This window comes from Tasmannia lanceolata, unplaced genomic scaffold (assembly GCF_043159265.1).
Source record: "Tasmannia lanceolata isolate RefF3 unplaced genomic scaffold, GAP_Taslan_0.1 ptg000012l, whole genome shotgun sequence".
Taxonomy (NCBI): domain Eukaryota; kingdom Viridiplantae; phylum Streptophyta; class Magnoliopsida; order Canellales; family Winteraceae; genus Tasmannia; species Tasmannia lanceolata.
This window is the reverse complement of record NW_027518689.1, coordinates 51,256,845-51,271,256: the sequence shown is the minus strand read 5'-3', so window position 1 is coordinate 51,271,256 and position 14,412 is coordinate 51,256,845. Positions and strand designations below refer to the sequence as shown.

General features: G+C 40.6%; 1 protein-coding gene across 3 annotated transcripts in view; it reads right to left on the bottom strand.

The window, feature by feature from the left end:
- The window catches only part of LOC143888437 (aladin-like), a 54,107-nt gene that overhangs the window by 19,893 nt on the left and 19,802 nt on the right, over nt 1-14,412 (bottom strand). For 2 of the 3 annotated variants that reach the window (XM_077392862.1, XM_077392861.1), the window contains exons 4-9: nt 8,048-8,162; nt 7,774-7,873; nt 7,471-7,650; nt 6,788-6,846; nt 598-685; nt 428-503 (exon numbers count right to left, since the gene is read on the bottom strand). In XM_077392862.1, coding sequence (XP_077248977.1) covers nt 428-503; nt 598-685; nt 6,788-6,846; nt 7,471-7,650; nt 7,774-7,873; nt 8,048-8,162 — 618 coding nt within the window. The remainder of the gene's footprint in view (nt 1-427; nt 504-597; nt 686-6,787; nt 6,847-7,470; nt 7,651-7,773; nt 7,874-8,047; nt 8,163-14,412) is intronic. The other variant, XM_077392863.1, reaches the window with a different exon arrangement.

Sequence of the window (14,412 nt, the reverse complement as noted above, 5' to 3'; positions counted from 1 at the left end):
GTTACAACAAAATTATTATCAAGTAGACATACACAAGTTATGTAAAATAAGAAGAACAACGTCTAGTCAAATCCTAATATCCGACATGAATGTATTCCCAGCTTGATAAAAACTAAACTAGTACAATTACCATTGGTTCAATTTGGACACAGCCCTGATTCATAGATTTCGATTAAGGGTGATAACTTTCATTGTTCTACAAAAGATGAATACTCAAAAACGTCTAGTCAAATCCTAATATCCGACATGAATGTATTCCCAACTTGATAAAAAATAAACTAGTACAGTTACCCTTGGCTTCAATGTGGACACAGCCCTGATTCATAGATTTCTATTAAGGGTGATAACTTTCAGTGTTCTACAAAAGATGAATACTGAAAATCAGAAATGTAAGACATTTTAGTCATAATTCATCATTTTCACTTACTGTGACATATCCACAAGAGGATGACCAAGGTTCTGATGTCCAAGTATTCGTCTCGAAAAGATAAAATGTCCCATCACTACAAAAGTACAGAGATACCCATTTCATAAATGAGTTGAAAGCTGCTAGTCATGCTTCTACATATTCAAATTTAACTGTAAAAATGACCATACAACTTTGCAGTAAAAAAGTAATCGCCTGTTGGTGACCACTTCAGGATTGATATGCCCCCTAATCCACGTCGAATCGGCGTTCCCAATCCTGCAGTCAAAGAAAAAGTTGGGAGCAAGGAAACAAACAGTAACTGTTTATGAACAAACAAGTTGAAAATTAGACACATCAACAAAGAATATCTAGTTCCTCTAAAAAGGGCATCCTCGTTGATCTCCAGCTTTGGAAGAAATTTTGAACAATTTCTTAGAAGCTTATTTTCTTATCAAATAATATGATTCAAGAAAGGATACTAAAATCTATCGGTAATTGATATTAAGCTCATAAAAATTGGTGCATAAATACAACAAACCATGAGATTAAGACACGAGAACAAATTTTGATGCAAACCTGGGGTTGGATCACGTCAAATTTTTAAGGGCAGAGTGGGCATGGGAGAAAAAATATTCATTCTTATGTTTAGATACTCCCTACTTTTTGGTCATGGGATTTCAATCAATCATCACTTATGTTGCATTTTCATTGTTCACCATTTCCATTAAGAAAGTTACCATTGCAATAAAAGTACAAGCAACAAAAAGTATGGTCAAATTAGCAAATGATACCAAAGAGTGGACCCTTGGTTGATTGTGTGCAACATGTAAAGTTTCTAAGTGCACTCGATAGAGAGCTTACCTTTGATGCCCAAAATATTAACAACTAGTAACATGAGAAACATGGGTACATTTAAGCACGCAAGATGAATTGCAGAGAGAGAGAAAGAGAGAGAGACTGTGTGTGTGGGGGGGGAGGGAGGTATGAGAGAGAGTGTCTATGTTGCGGCAGCAGCCGCAGACATGGTTCCATCATTTCAGCTAAACGATACATGGCATGGACTTTCAACAATGTCAATTGGATCATACAATATTCACTCACTGTCACATCTGGCAACATTATCCTTCTGATATATGTTGATGATGTCATCATTACTAGAGGGTAACATATGCCTTACTCATGTGAAAGAGGAGCTTGCTCAGATTTTTAAAGTAAAAGACTTAGGCAACATGAAATTCTTTCTAGGTCTTGAGGTTGCTCAATCTAGAAAATGGACCGTTCTTTCTCAGAGGAAGTATACCCTTGATCTCCTGAAGTGGACTGGAATGTTGATGTGCAAACCCTCTCATTTTTCTCATGGATCCAAAGCACTTTCTCCATTCTAGCAAGGGTAATCATATTCCTAATAACCAAAAGTACCAGCACATGGTAGGTAATTTTATCTGTCAACTATTACACGACTGATATTACATCTGCGATCAACATGGTTAGCCAGTTCATGCATGCTCCTCGGTCTCCTCATCTAGCTGTTGTTTATCGCATCCGTCCCTTCATCAAGCCCAACCATGGTTGTGGACTTATGCCCTCATGGTCAACCAAATATCACTAGTTACAGTAATTTTGATTGTGTGGGCTCAGCTATTCATCGTCGCTCCACATCTGGATATTATGCATTCTAATTTCCTAGGAGGAAGCCTTGTTACATTGAAGAGCAAGAAATAGGTTGTTGTCTCTCGCTCTATGCTGAAACAGAGTACAGGACTGTGTCTCATGGAACATGCGAGCTTCTATGGCTTCGTTCCCCAATCTCTGACTCTAAGTTACGATTTTCTACCAGTGGTTCAATGCCTCTTCATTGCGACAATAAATCTGCAATCAATTTGCCTTGGACGTTGTTCTTCATGAGCGAACCAAATATATTGAAGTTGATTAGGACTTTGTCAGCAAGAAGCTCCATGACGGTGCTCTTGTTCCTCCTTATGTTCCATTGTCAAATCAACTTGCTAATATCTTTACTAAGGTAGTAGGACCCATGCTTCTTCAAGATACATGGACCAATTTGGGCAATGCAGATTTATATGCTCTCTCTTAAAGATAAATGTATCAAGACGAAGGATGCCCGATGGCTTCCCACCAATAGGCGATCAAGACATCTCATCAAGATCAAGAAGTGAAGGGAACCTCTCCATGAGCAAAGGTTTTTTCCATTCATATCATAGTATCATCATCATGAGAGAAAGTGCCCTGATGCTACACATATAAGAAATGAAAAGAGGATTAGAAAGCTCAAAAACCTTATCCAAAACCCCTCACTTTCAACCCCACCCACCCACACACACACACACACACAACTACACCTAAGAACATGAAAACCCATACCTAAACTACCCTTAATCAGGCAAAACAGGAATTACAATCCTCTAACCAGTTTTCTAACTCCCAGATTGGGTCCATCTCTTCAATGAAGTTCCAGACCAAAGCCTGAAGTTGCCTGGTTTGACTGGGGTGTCATGAAAATGACTATTGTATCATTTTTTTTATTTCAACTATAAACCTTGAATTAATATTATATCATTCTCTCTTCGGATACTTCCTCCGCAAGGTCCACATCGAAGGACCTAATGCCAACTTCAGCACATGCCTTTCTCTTCATATTGACATAACTTTGAGAATCTTTTCTACTGCCTATAATAACAACAGCCAATCCAGGGACCTGAGCGCGCCAAGAGCAAAAAATATTAGAACTCTTGTTTTATTGTTAATAGATAGTAGAATTTTATGAGTAAAGGAACTCATTCCAAAGTTGTTCAACTTAGCATGCTTGCTCTGTTTTATGCAAATGAACAAAACAAATAAGAGGAATGATAGATTGAAGGGGAAACTTTGAGGGAAGATCTCTGATGGTTTCAAGGGAGGAGGACTGGCAGTGCCTACTCTGTCGCTATCATAATTTTGGCTGGCGAGTTAGATGTAGAAGGTGCCGCAAGCTAGATTCAATCCCCCCTCCTCACCCCGCACATCTTGGGATAATAGATCAGGAGCATGGTTTTGTGCCCCCTTTCAATATCTAAACTTTAGTTGGAGGGGAGATTGTCGTTGGTGCCATAAGACCAGATCCCCCTCAAAATGGGTTCCTCACGCTAGCTCATCATCTAAATCGATTGGTGGGGAGGAGGGTCTGTGGCCGGATTCGGGTAATATTTATTGCCACAAAAACTCAGGAGTTCCATTTTTATCTATCTCGGCCAGGGAAATGGATGTTCGAATGGGCTCTCTAAGAGCCTGCCTGATAGGGAAAATGAGAAACCATAATGAGACTCTACAGGAGCTCTGGAAATGGGCACAGGAGTCCTGGGACATCCCATCTTTACATTTTCCATCTTTGCTGGCGAAAAATGACGTTCTTTTTATGTTTGAATCAGAATCACAAGCCTCTTTCATCCTTGCTAAGGGATCTGCGGCTTTGGATAACCACTTGCTCTCCCTTTTACCTTGGAAAAAGGAATATATCAAAGGGGGGAGGAAGCTCTTTGGGTAGACTTTTACGACATCCCTCTGCATGCCTGCGCTTCTTCAACGGTGGAGGCATTAGGGGGTCTTTTTGGTAAGGTTATAGAAACTAAGATGGAAGGCAATCATCAGAATTGTATGAATTATGTCTCGGCCAAAATCTTAGCCCTACGATGGCTTTTCCCAAACTCATGTGTGCATCTCAGGATTTTAGATCAGACCTATGTCATTGGGGTGGAACTCTCGAAGAAAAATCTTCCTTCGCCGACAGATAGATCTCCAGCGTGCAACAGGCTTTTGCCCATTGAGCTGTTGGGCCTTGTAGAGAATTCAAATTTTAAATCGAACCAATCAAATCATTATACCGGGGTGCTTAGGATTGTGCCGTTGAATGGGTTGAGCGGGAGCCGTACAACGGCCCCTTTGAGACACAGAAAGAAACAATAAAGCTAAGAAAATTCTGGGTAATCTATTGGCTTGTATCCTTGGTCAACCAGTACGAGATCTGACTTGCCTGGCCCCATTATCAAAGTTTGGTGGCCCTAGATTTGGCCAAACTCTGCAACGATTGCTCGGTCACCAATCATGGAGGAGAGCCCTCAGCTCTTCTCTCTTAGTATAATTTTAGATAGTGGTCATTCTGGAAGCGGAGGCTCTAGGTGGAATAGGGATTGTTCTTAGCAAAATCAAGGATTCTTGGAGTTTACGCTCCTTTGTAAGAATCAGCTATAGGCAATGAACTTGAGGGCTCTAGGCAGGGATGTTAATAGGTTAGGCAAAATTCAAACCTTGAGATTTGGGTCTCTGAGTAGATATAAATACTTTTGTGAGTTGAGAGTCAAATGGTTTGCTGCTAGCGTCTATAAGTTTTGGCAAGTGGCGTCTATTTAATGGCATTTCTTGCTTTGTAAGTCTCGGCTCAGTGGGGTCTCTTAATTGGTAGTATAGACGGTTCGTTCTTATAAAGTAGATTCATGGACCTTTAGGAAAAGAAAGGAACTCAGCTTTGTAAAGTCTAAAAATGGAAGGAAGCAGCGTTCTCTCCCCGGAAGTTCGATATGTTAAACGAAGAAGGTTGCAACCTATGGATTGTTCTCCATGGATTGAGCTTTTAAATGAGGTACAACTTTTACGGTTTGATGAAGCCAAAGCTTCTCTCAATGCTCTCACCCCGAGAGAGATAGTTAAAAAAGCCTTAAAAGTCAGTGGAGCTAGTTCAGAGCAGATTTTCTACAGAATATAGAGGAGCTCTTCCCTCTTACGGGTACCCGAAACATTACGGACATCTGTGTGCCAGTTTACAAACTTAGTTTCTTCAAGAACAGTCTTGCAGCTGAGAAAAAAGATCGGCGCCTCAGTTGGGAGGACAATCAACAGCTCTGTATTCGGAAGTTGGAGAAGTTGATCGCCATCAATTCGGACCCGATGGAGGAAGTACCATCTCCGGGTTTCGAAATTTCTTCTTCCCAAAGAAAAGCAACTGCAAGCTGGAATTGACTACTTTCTTGGAGAATTGAGGAAGTGTTCTTAGTCTCTGGTGATGATTCTCTCTTTTGTATGGGCAAGGTTGTCAAGATCCTTGTGGAAGGCTGTATGAAAACTACCTTTAATTTCCGAAGGGTTCTCTCAAGATCTTCGTTTGAAGATTGCAAAGATGTGGTGTTGATTAAACAGGTGGCTCTTGTAGGAACGATTTATGTAGAGTTTAGAGTTGTTGTTTTAGTAGTTTATAGTACAGAGGAATGTAAAACCCTGGACTTTTCCAGGCTTATGAACATATTACCTAGGATCTCATATGATGGTTCATGGGGGACTCCTGGTCCCTTTATTATGTAACTTCCATATGATTATTAATACATTTCCTCATCTTTCAATAAAAATATTATATCATTCTGATTTAAAATGCATCTACAAATTGTTTGGATTCCATCTAGTTCATATTTCTAATTGTCTTCTACCCATTAAATCAGCCCTTAATATTTTTGAAAATTCTCTTCCATAGACCCATCCTAAGTCATGGAGACTCCCTAAATGTGAATTGGCGGATGAGGAACAAGGGCGAACAACCTTGGAGGTTTGTGGACGCCATTGAGGCGCCCTTGATTGCATTGAGGAGCATCAGTTACATTCTACCATACCTTGGATGGGGCGAGCTCGAGAAGGGGTGTTTAGGCCTACTCCAATAGTCAGTGATGTATTCCCGATTGTGAACATGTCATTTCTGCTGTTTGTTGTTCCTTGTTTTTCGCTCTTGATCGAACTTGGTCATTGTTGTTTCTGCCTTCTGCTTCATTTCTTTTAATAAATTTATTTACAATTAAATGAAAAAAAAAAAAAGAAAAAAATACAAAAACCAAAGATTATATCAGGAAAAAAAAATAGGCCTTGCAAGGACACATGACTTTGTATACAAATAAAGGACTGGCATGCTATGGATGATTGTTGGCTCTTCACAGAAACAATGGCCATTTAAATGAATTGGAAGAAATAATATCTTGCATACATTAATAGAAGCAAACCCTTCCACCAACTGTATTGCCAAGAGGGGGGTCAAGACTAAAAATTCCAACAAATGTATTTGAGATCTGAACATGATTAGTCAATAGAACCAAAGTTTATTCACATAACAAATGTTTAAAAAAAACAAATGTTTAAAATAGATAAATAAAAATGGGTCATAGAAAATAGAATGGAGCAAAAGTGCTACATGTCAATAGAATGGTACATTGATGCCTTAAGATTTAAATTTGGTGAACAAGTTACTGGTGAGGACACAATGCTACATGTCAATAGAAAGTAGAATGAATCCCACTGTATAATCAGAATTAATGCATAAAAAATTAGGGGAAAAAAAGGAATCAACAATACCTTGAGCAACATCCCATATCGTGAATGATGAGCTCTCGTACGAGGCAAACGCCAAATATGTGAAGAAATGTCAAGGACAATTACAATTGGTACATCAAATGCATCACTTTGGACAACAAAATTTGCGAACTTTGTAAGCAGCAACTTAAAGAAGTCCAGAAATATCACAAAAATATAACTGTTTAGGATGATAATTGCATAATGAACATATAAGTTTTGAAGAAATAGAATTAACGTATTAAAACATTTGTGACAATACAATGATTTCATAGACTTCATGTTATGAGAAATAAAGGACAAACCATGAGAGATGGCAGAGAACTTTTAAATATTAGAAGGAAATATCTTTTAAGCAGAGTATTGTTTTCATTAAGGAAAATGATCGTGTACGGCATTCGCCACATGCCACAAGTACAGCAAACATGTCCACGAATATCATTGGCCATCACAAGTCTGGCCTATTGCCCTCGGTCACAGCCTCATCGGAAAATGAGATTTCCATTCGGCATCAGACTAGGATCCACTAGGTCACCTTGTGATGGCCCATAAGATCAATGGTCGCAATCGCCAAGCACATATGCCATGTCTCCACTAAATCATGGTCATTTTCATTCATCAAAATGAAATCATCTTGCTAGTCTAACTCTAGTGGTAATCGCGCACAAGTAACTTAAAAAGGATATCTCCCATTAGGGCTCCAAGAGAGCGCACTAACTTGTTCACCGTTAGGGCTTTGAAGAAAATCCACCAAGGTCCATCGGACTCTAGAACCTCTAGAGAGGGAACCCAAGAAAGTGGCAATTCCTGGTCTTACAAGGGCTGCATTGCCTGGGTAAGAAGCAGACCAGATGCAAATTCCACCCCTATAAAAAAATCAATTACTGAAACATTATAACTTTATTTTTAACAGTAATTAGTCCACAACACATAGTTAAGGTGAAATAACACAAATTTCAAGGAACGGGAGATATAATCATGATACTTGCTTGCAAGCTATAGAAAGTGTACGCCCGCCATTTGGTCTCCAGTCCAGCATTTTAATATCTCTCTGAGCCTCACTAGTTAAAATGCATGGATCTTTGCTTTCTGTCACAAGAAGCACACTCGGTTTCAATAGAATAAAAGAACGTTATAAGAAAACTTAGGGAAAAGTATTTATGTCATTTTTCATTTTTTCCTTTTTCATTTTTTGACAAAAGAAAAGCCAAGAGTATCAAAAAAGTAAAATATCCATGTTTCAAATAAGAAAATGTTACTGACCTGAATCATCATAATCACGTATCATAACTTGGTCAGGCGCTGAGATAAAAGCTAAAATATGCTTATGATGGTGCCAGCTCACTCCATGAATATCAACTTCTGTCAGCAAATTCGCCTATGAGAGAATCGGGTGAGAAAAGTATCACAACAGCATCAGTCTGCTAACAGTCTTTCCCTTTATCAACAATATATTTGAACCAATGAGGTGGATAAAGCCATCTCGATACTCAGCAAAAACAAGTGAGCTCGGTTAATTGGAAAATATTTGAATGGTAGAACATTAAACGTCGGTAATAAGAAGCTTTGAACAATATTTCAAATTCGAACAAATCATCAAAATAAATAGAATCCGTTAGGCCTCAGTTTTAAGAAACAATTTACTTGTCATCAAACTGCATAACTAAAACTTAATTGAGTCAAATGACAATCAATTTCTGTCACCTCACTATCAAGTTTTAGTCTAATAACCAAGAATGAGTCAAGCAAAGCATGAGAAAATCATATATCTAACAGCAAGTTTTAGTCAAGCCAGCATAAATCTAACAGTAAGTTTGTCGGTGGAGCCCGAGGCGCTGGTTTCCCTTGACCCTAAGCGGAAAGTTTAAGTGTTTTGTCGGTGAGGGTCAGCTTGATTCAAATCCTTTAGTCAGGGTGGGCCTGACCCACCATCTTACATCTAGGGTTGGCGTCTGGAACCTTGTAGGGGTTAGATCATCTTTCTATCTCTTTTGTGGGTAGATTTGCTCCTTTTTCTGTTTGGCCTGTCCCATCCTAATTTATTTTTTGGGCTTTCAAGGTGGTTCTTATTGGTCCTTTCGTATAGGTTTAATTTTTTCAGGTCCCGAGTAGCGGATTGCTGTTTGGTCTCTTTTAGGGTTTTATTAGCTTTGTTCTGTATATTAGCGAGTCTTTGAAGGAGCTTCTCGTCCTCATTTGTCTGTTTCTCAGGGCATTTTTTGGTTTCCTGATTGTTTCTAGCTCTGAACTTCTAAGATACTCTTTTGAGAATGGAGGATCAAGGTGATTCTAGTAGTCCATCTACCTTCTCCGACGCAATAAGGAGGCACTTACTCACAGAGGTATCCACTCCAGAAAACATCCTCAGAAGGATTAAAGCGATGTCTTATGATGAAGAAAGGGCCTCTATCGTGGACCCTTTGCCCAAAGAGATAGCCGATGACTTGCTTCGGAAGCAGTGGGACATTTTTAAACTAGATGCTCAGGATTGCCCTTTCACCTTATCTCGTCTCATTGGTCAAGTGAGATTAGGGAAACCCAATCGCCACCTTTTGCACATCCTTTCTTCAAATTCCTTTTGGCTGAAGAAAGGGATTTGAGGAGGCTAAATTGGGAAGCCAAAAAAATTGTTGGCATCCGGCAAGTGGCTGATAGAAAAATCCCTAGCCGCTTGGAGCGGGTGCCGGAGGAGCTTTTCATAGAAATGCCAGACTTTCTAATCCAGCATATCTTGGACGAATTGGAGAAGTGTGTGACTTAGATGACCTGGTAAGATGGGACAGATTTAAGCTTGGTATGAAAGGTTAGTTCCTTGCTAAGACTGGATCCTACATTTCAATTTTTAGTTCGATTGTAAGAGCAGCTGTTGGAAATCAGGTGGGTCTGTTTTTTGCCTGTAAAGAAAGGAGTTACTGTCTTTTGGCTTTGTTTGTTGTACTTTCCTGGACAGGGATTAGCCTGTACCAATTTGATATTCTGTAATTCAGTGCGGGACTCCTGGTCCCTGCTGTAGTTCTAATATCAATGAAATATGTCATCTTTAAAATAAAAAAAAAGAGCATGAGTAAACTTGGCCAACTTTATAAGAAGAATAGTAGCTTTTGAAACACTGAAATCAAAGGTGGCATGCCTTTCATCCGATGGTTCAAGAACCTCCAGCAATTGACTCATGAATTTGTAAAGGAGCAGTGGCAGTGAAGTGGACCCCATGCAAGAAGAGAAGAAGGGCCGAAACCTTGTTTGCCAACACATGCTCAAGTGGGACCTACCTGGACCACCCACCCATTATTGGAGCAACAAAATGAAAATGCATGAAAAGAAGGGGGAAATAATTCATTTTTACTAGTTTCACCTTGCTAAAATAGTAGAACGGGGGGCAGGTTAGTAATACCCTTTCTTCAGGCTTTCCTAACCCCTAAGGCCCACTTGTGTAAGATTGAGTGATTTGTTTTAATTGCTATTCCTGTCAAGGCTTCCTTTGGGTTCGTTTGGTTGCAAAAAAAAAAAAAAAAACAAGGGTTTTGTGGAAAAATAAAAGTTAAAGGACGTATTTTCCTGTTCCTGATGTTATTTGGTTGTCATTTACTATTCATGTGACAGTCCTTGTCTGCTGTAAAATTTCTACATGCAATCCGTTTTTTACTATTTGACTTTCCTCTCAAATCAAGAGAAAAAGGAAGGTACATAAGTGGGAATCTATTTTTCTTTCCTTCTACTTCTATATAAAGTATATCCAAACGAACCCTTGGCGTTATTTTAGGAGAAGTTAATGTTTAGGGTTAGTTTCCTATTTGGATTACTTCTTACTTTGGTTGATTGAAATTAACTATGATAGTTTCCTAATTAGAATTGTCACTTATGAGAAAATCATAGAGTTAAGAGAAATCCTTAGTAACTCTTGATTGCATGGGAATTTCGGGGTTTCCAATTTAGTATATATATATATATATATATATATATATATATATATATAGAGAGAGAGAGAGAGAGGAAATGGTTTGTGAGCAGCTGCTCAGGTAAGCTTATCTGAGCACGAGCTCACAAAAATATGTGGCCCCACATGTTTTGGGGGATCCAAAGCATTCATTTGGAAGGCCCTTCCATGGATAAGGTGTGTACACACCGTATCCATTTCCTCATATATATATATATATATATATATATATATATATATATATATATGTATGTATGTATTGTTGAGGGATGAAGAAAAGGAGAAGATTGGAGAAAAGAGTTGTGAGTGGGAGCTCCCCCTCACTAATGTATTTATCCAAATGAGAAACATACAAAATGACTACTATGCCCTTAAGGCTTAATACACCAACTTCTAACACTCCCCCTCAAGCTGGAATGTATATATTATACATTCCAAGCTTGTTACAATTGTCATTCAATCTAGTATTACTTAAGGGCTTAGTGAAAACATCTGCAAGCTGGTCCAGATATCGAGTGAAGGAAATATGAATCTCGCCTCTATGTATTCTCTGGCGAATGAAGTGACAGTCAACCTCTATGTGTTTGGTTCTCTCATGAAAGACAGGATTGGTGGCTATATAAATTGCAGTTTTATTATCACAATAAAGCCGAGCTGGAGAGGATGAAGGAAAACCAATCTCTGAGAGAAGAGAACGCAATCAAAGAAGCTCTCCACTAGTGTGGGACATGGCTCTGTACTCTGATTCGGCACTGGACTTGAAAACTATGTCTTGTTTCTTACTCTTCCATGACACCAAATTGCCTCCCACAAATGTACAATATCCAGTGGTAGAACGCCTATCTGCAAGAGATCTTGCCCAATCTACATCACAGAAGCCTTCCACCCTGATATGCCCTTGCTTCATGAATAGAAGGCCTTTACCTGACGCTCCTTTCAAGTAGCAAAGAATCTGAATCACTGCAGCCCAGTGTGAAGTACGAGGAGAGCTCATATGTTGGCTAACGATACCAACAACAAAAGCTATATCTGGACGAGTGACTGTAAGATATATGAGCTTGCCAACTAGCCTCATGTATCTGCCAAGGTCTTCTAATAAACCTCCTTCTGGAAGAAGTTTCCCATTTGGGTCCATGGGAACAGAAGCAGGTTTCACTCTGAGATGGCCTGTCTCCTCAAGAAGGTCCAGAACATATTTCCTTTGGGAGAGGGAGATGCCTATAGTGGAATAGGCAACCTCAATACCAAGAAAATACCTAAGACGACCAAGGTCTTTGGTTGAAAATTCCTTCTGCAAGAAGGTCTTCAGCTTTTGTATCCCCACTGAATAACCGCCTATAAGAATAATGTTAACAACATATACTACCAATAGCACAAAACCTGCAGCGGAGTGGTAACTGAAGACGGAGTGATCCACAGCACATTGCTTCATGCCAAAGCGCATGATAGCATCACTAAATCGGCCAAACCAAGCTCTAGGGGACTGCTTGAGGCTATATATAGATTTCCTCAACCGACATACTGAGGACGACATCTCCCCCCAAGCAACATACCCAGGGGGTTGCTCCATATAAACTTCCTCAGTAAGCTCACCATGTAGAAAGGCATTCTTGACATCTAACTGATGCAGATGCCACCCTTGGTTCACAGCAAGTGAGATAAGAACCCGAACAAAAGGTATCTTGGCAACATGAGAGAAGGTCTCGTTATAGTCAACACCAAAAGTCTGTGTGTAACCTTTGGCAACCAGTTGCGTATTAAGGCGCTCCACAGTGCCGTTGGTAAGTGTTTCAAGGCATAAACCCAGCGACAACCCACTGGCCAAGCCCAAGGAGGAAGGGGAACCAAATCCCATGTATGATTGGCCTGAAGGGCCTCCATCTCAAGATCCATAGCAGCACGCCAACCCTGATGATCAAGAGCACCTGGCAAAGACTGCGGCAAAGGAACAGAAGACAAGGAAGATACAAAACCTCTAAACAGAGGGGTGAGAGTATCATAGGAAATAACAGAGGAAATTAGATGAGCAGTACAATGAGAGCAAGCACGCGAAGCAATGGGAGAATTTGGAGTAGCAGGAGGGGAGGGAAGAGGTACCTGAAGGAGGATGGCGGGATCTCCGGCTGAGAGAGTAATGGCGCAGGCTGAGGAGGATGGGCTCAAGACTTCGGACGGCGCTGATAGATCTGGCGAGTAACAGGACGACTAGTCGCAGGAGCCGGTAAGGATGATGAGGGATTAGATACAGGGGTCAGCTCAGGAACCTGCAAAGGAGGAAGGGGAGGAGTAGGATCTGGAAGGACAACCCGAGGGAGAGGAATATCCGAATCGAGAACAGGGGGACGTTCCAAAGGAGTGAGAAAGTAAGACTCGTACTCAAAGAAGGTAACATCAGCAGAGACAAATGATCGACGTAAGTGAGGGCTGTAGCAGCGATAACCTTTCTGAGTCCGGAGTACCCAAGAAAGATGCATTGCTCAGCCTGAGAATCCAGCTTATCTAAACCTGGACCAAGGTGGTGAACAAAACAGACCCAACCAAAAATCCTAGGGGTGAGAGGGAAAGGATCATGATGAGGATGCAAATTGGCAAAAGGAGAAGAACCATCCAGGACGGAAGAAGGAAGCTAGTTGGCGAGGTGGCATGCAGTGAGGATAGCATCACCCCAATAAGATTTGGGAACCCGCATCTGAATAAGAAGAGTACGAGCTCCATCAAGTAAAGATCGCATCTTCCGTTCTGCTACACCATTCTGTTGGGAGGTGTGAGCACAGGAAGATTGATGGACAATACCACGAGTGGAAAGAAAATCCTGAAAACCATTGGATTTGGAGAAATATTCCTTAGCGTTATCCGTGCGCAAGCATTTTAGAGTACAACTGAACTGATTGGTTACTTCGATATGAAAAGTGCGAAAGGTAGAGAAAACCTCAGATCTATCTCGAAGAAAATAAACCCAAGTCATGCAAGAAAAATCATCAATAAAGACAACAAAATATTTATAGCCAAAAATAGAGGTAGTCCTCGAGGGACCCTATACATCAGAGTGCACTATATCAAAAGGGTGCAAGGCCCTACTAACAAGCTGGATGGAAATGACACACGATGGTGTTTTCCAAGTTGACAGGCCTCACACACGTAAAAGACTGAACAGGAGATGACATAATAGGAGTGCGTCGTAGACAGTCAAGACAATGATGGCCAAGACGGCAGTGCCACTAATAGTAGTCGACAGAACTATGAAAAAGTGCGGGAGAAGGGCCACAATCCAGATGATAGAGTCCATCCACCACTCTACGCGAGCCAATTGTCTTCCCAGTCGAAGGATCCTGGAAAACACAATAAGATGGATAAAATGAAACAGAGCAATTGAGATATTTTGTAATCTGACTAACTGAAAGTAAGCTAAAAGGGGATTGAGGAACACATAGCACAGAGGATAGGGTAATACCAGGACAGGGAGAGGTAGTACCAAGACCAGAGATGGGAGTAGTACTCCCATCAGCCAGGGTAATAAACTGAGATGAGAGAGGACGAAAAAGACGAAGGGATGATGAGATACCTGTAGTATGATTCGACGCCCCAGAATCAATGATCCAAGAGCTCGAACGAGTGAGAAGAGAAGCAGGAGAGCTACCTGGCTGAGCAAAGCCGGCACTCAGAGGGTGACTGGTCAGCCGGAGGCGCTGGAACT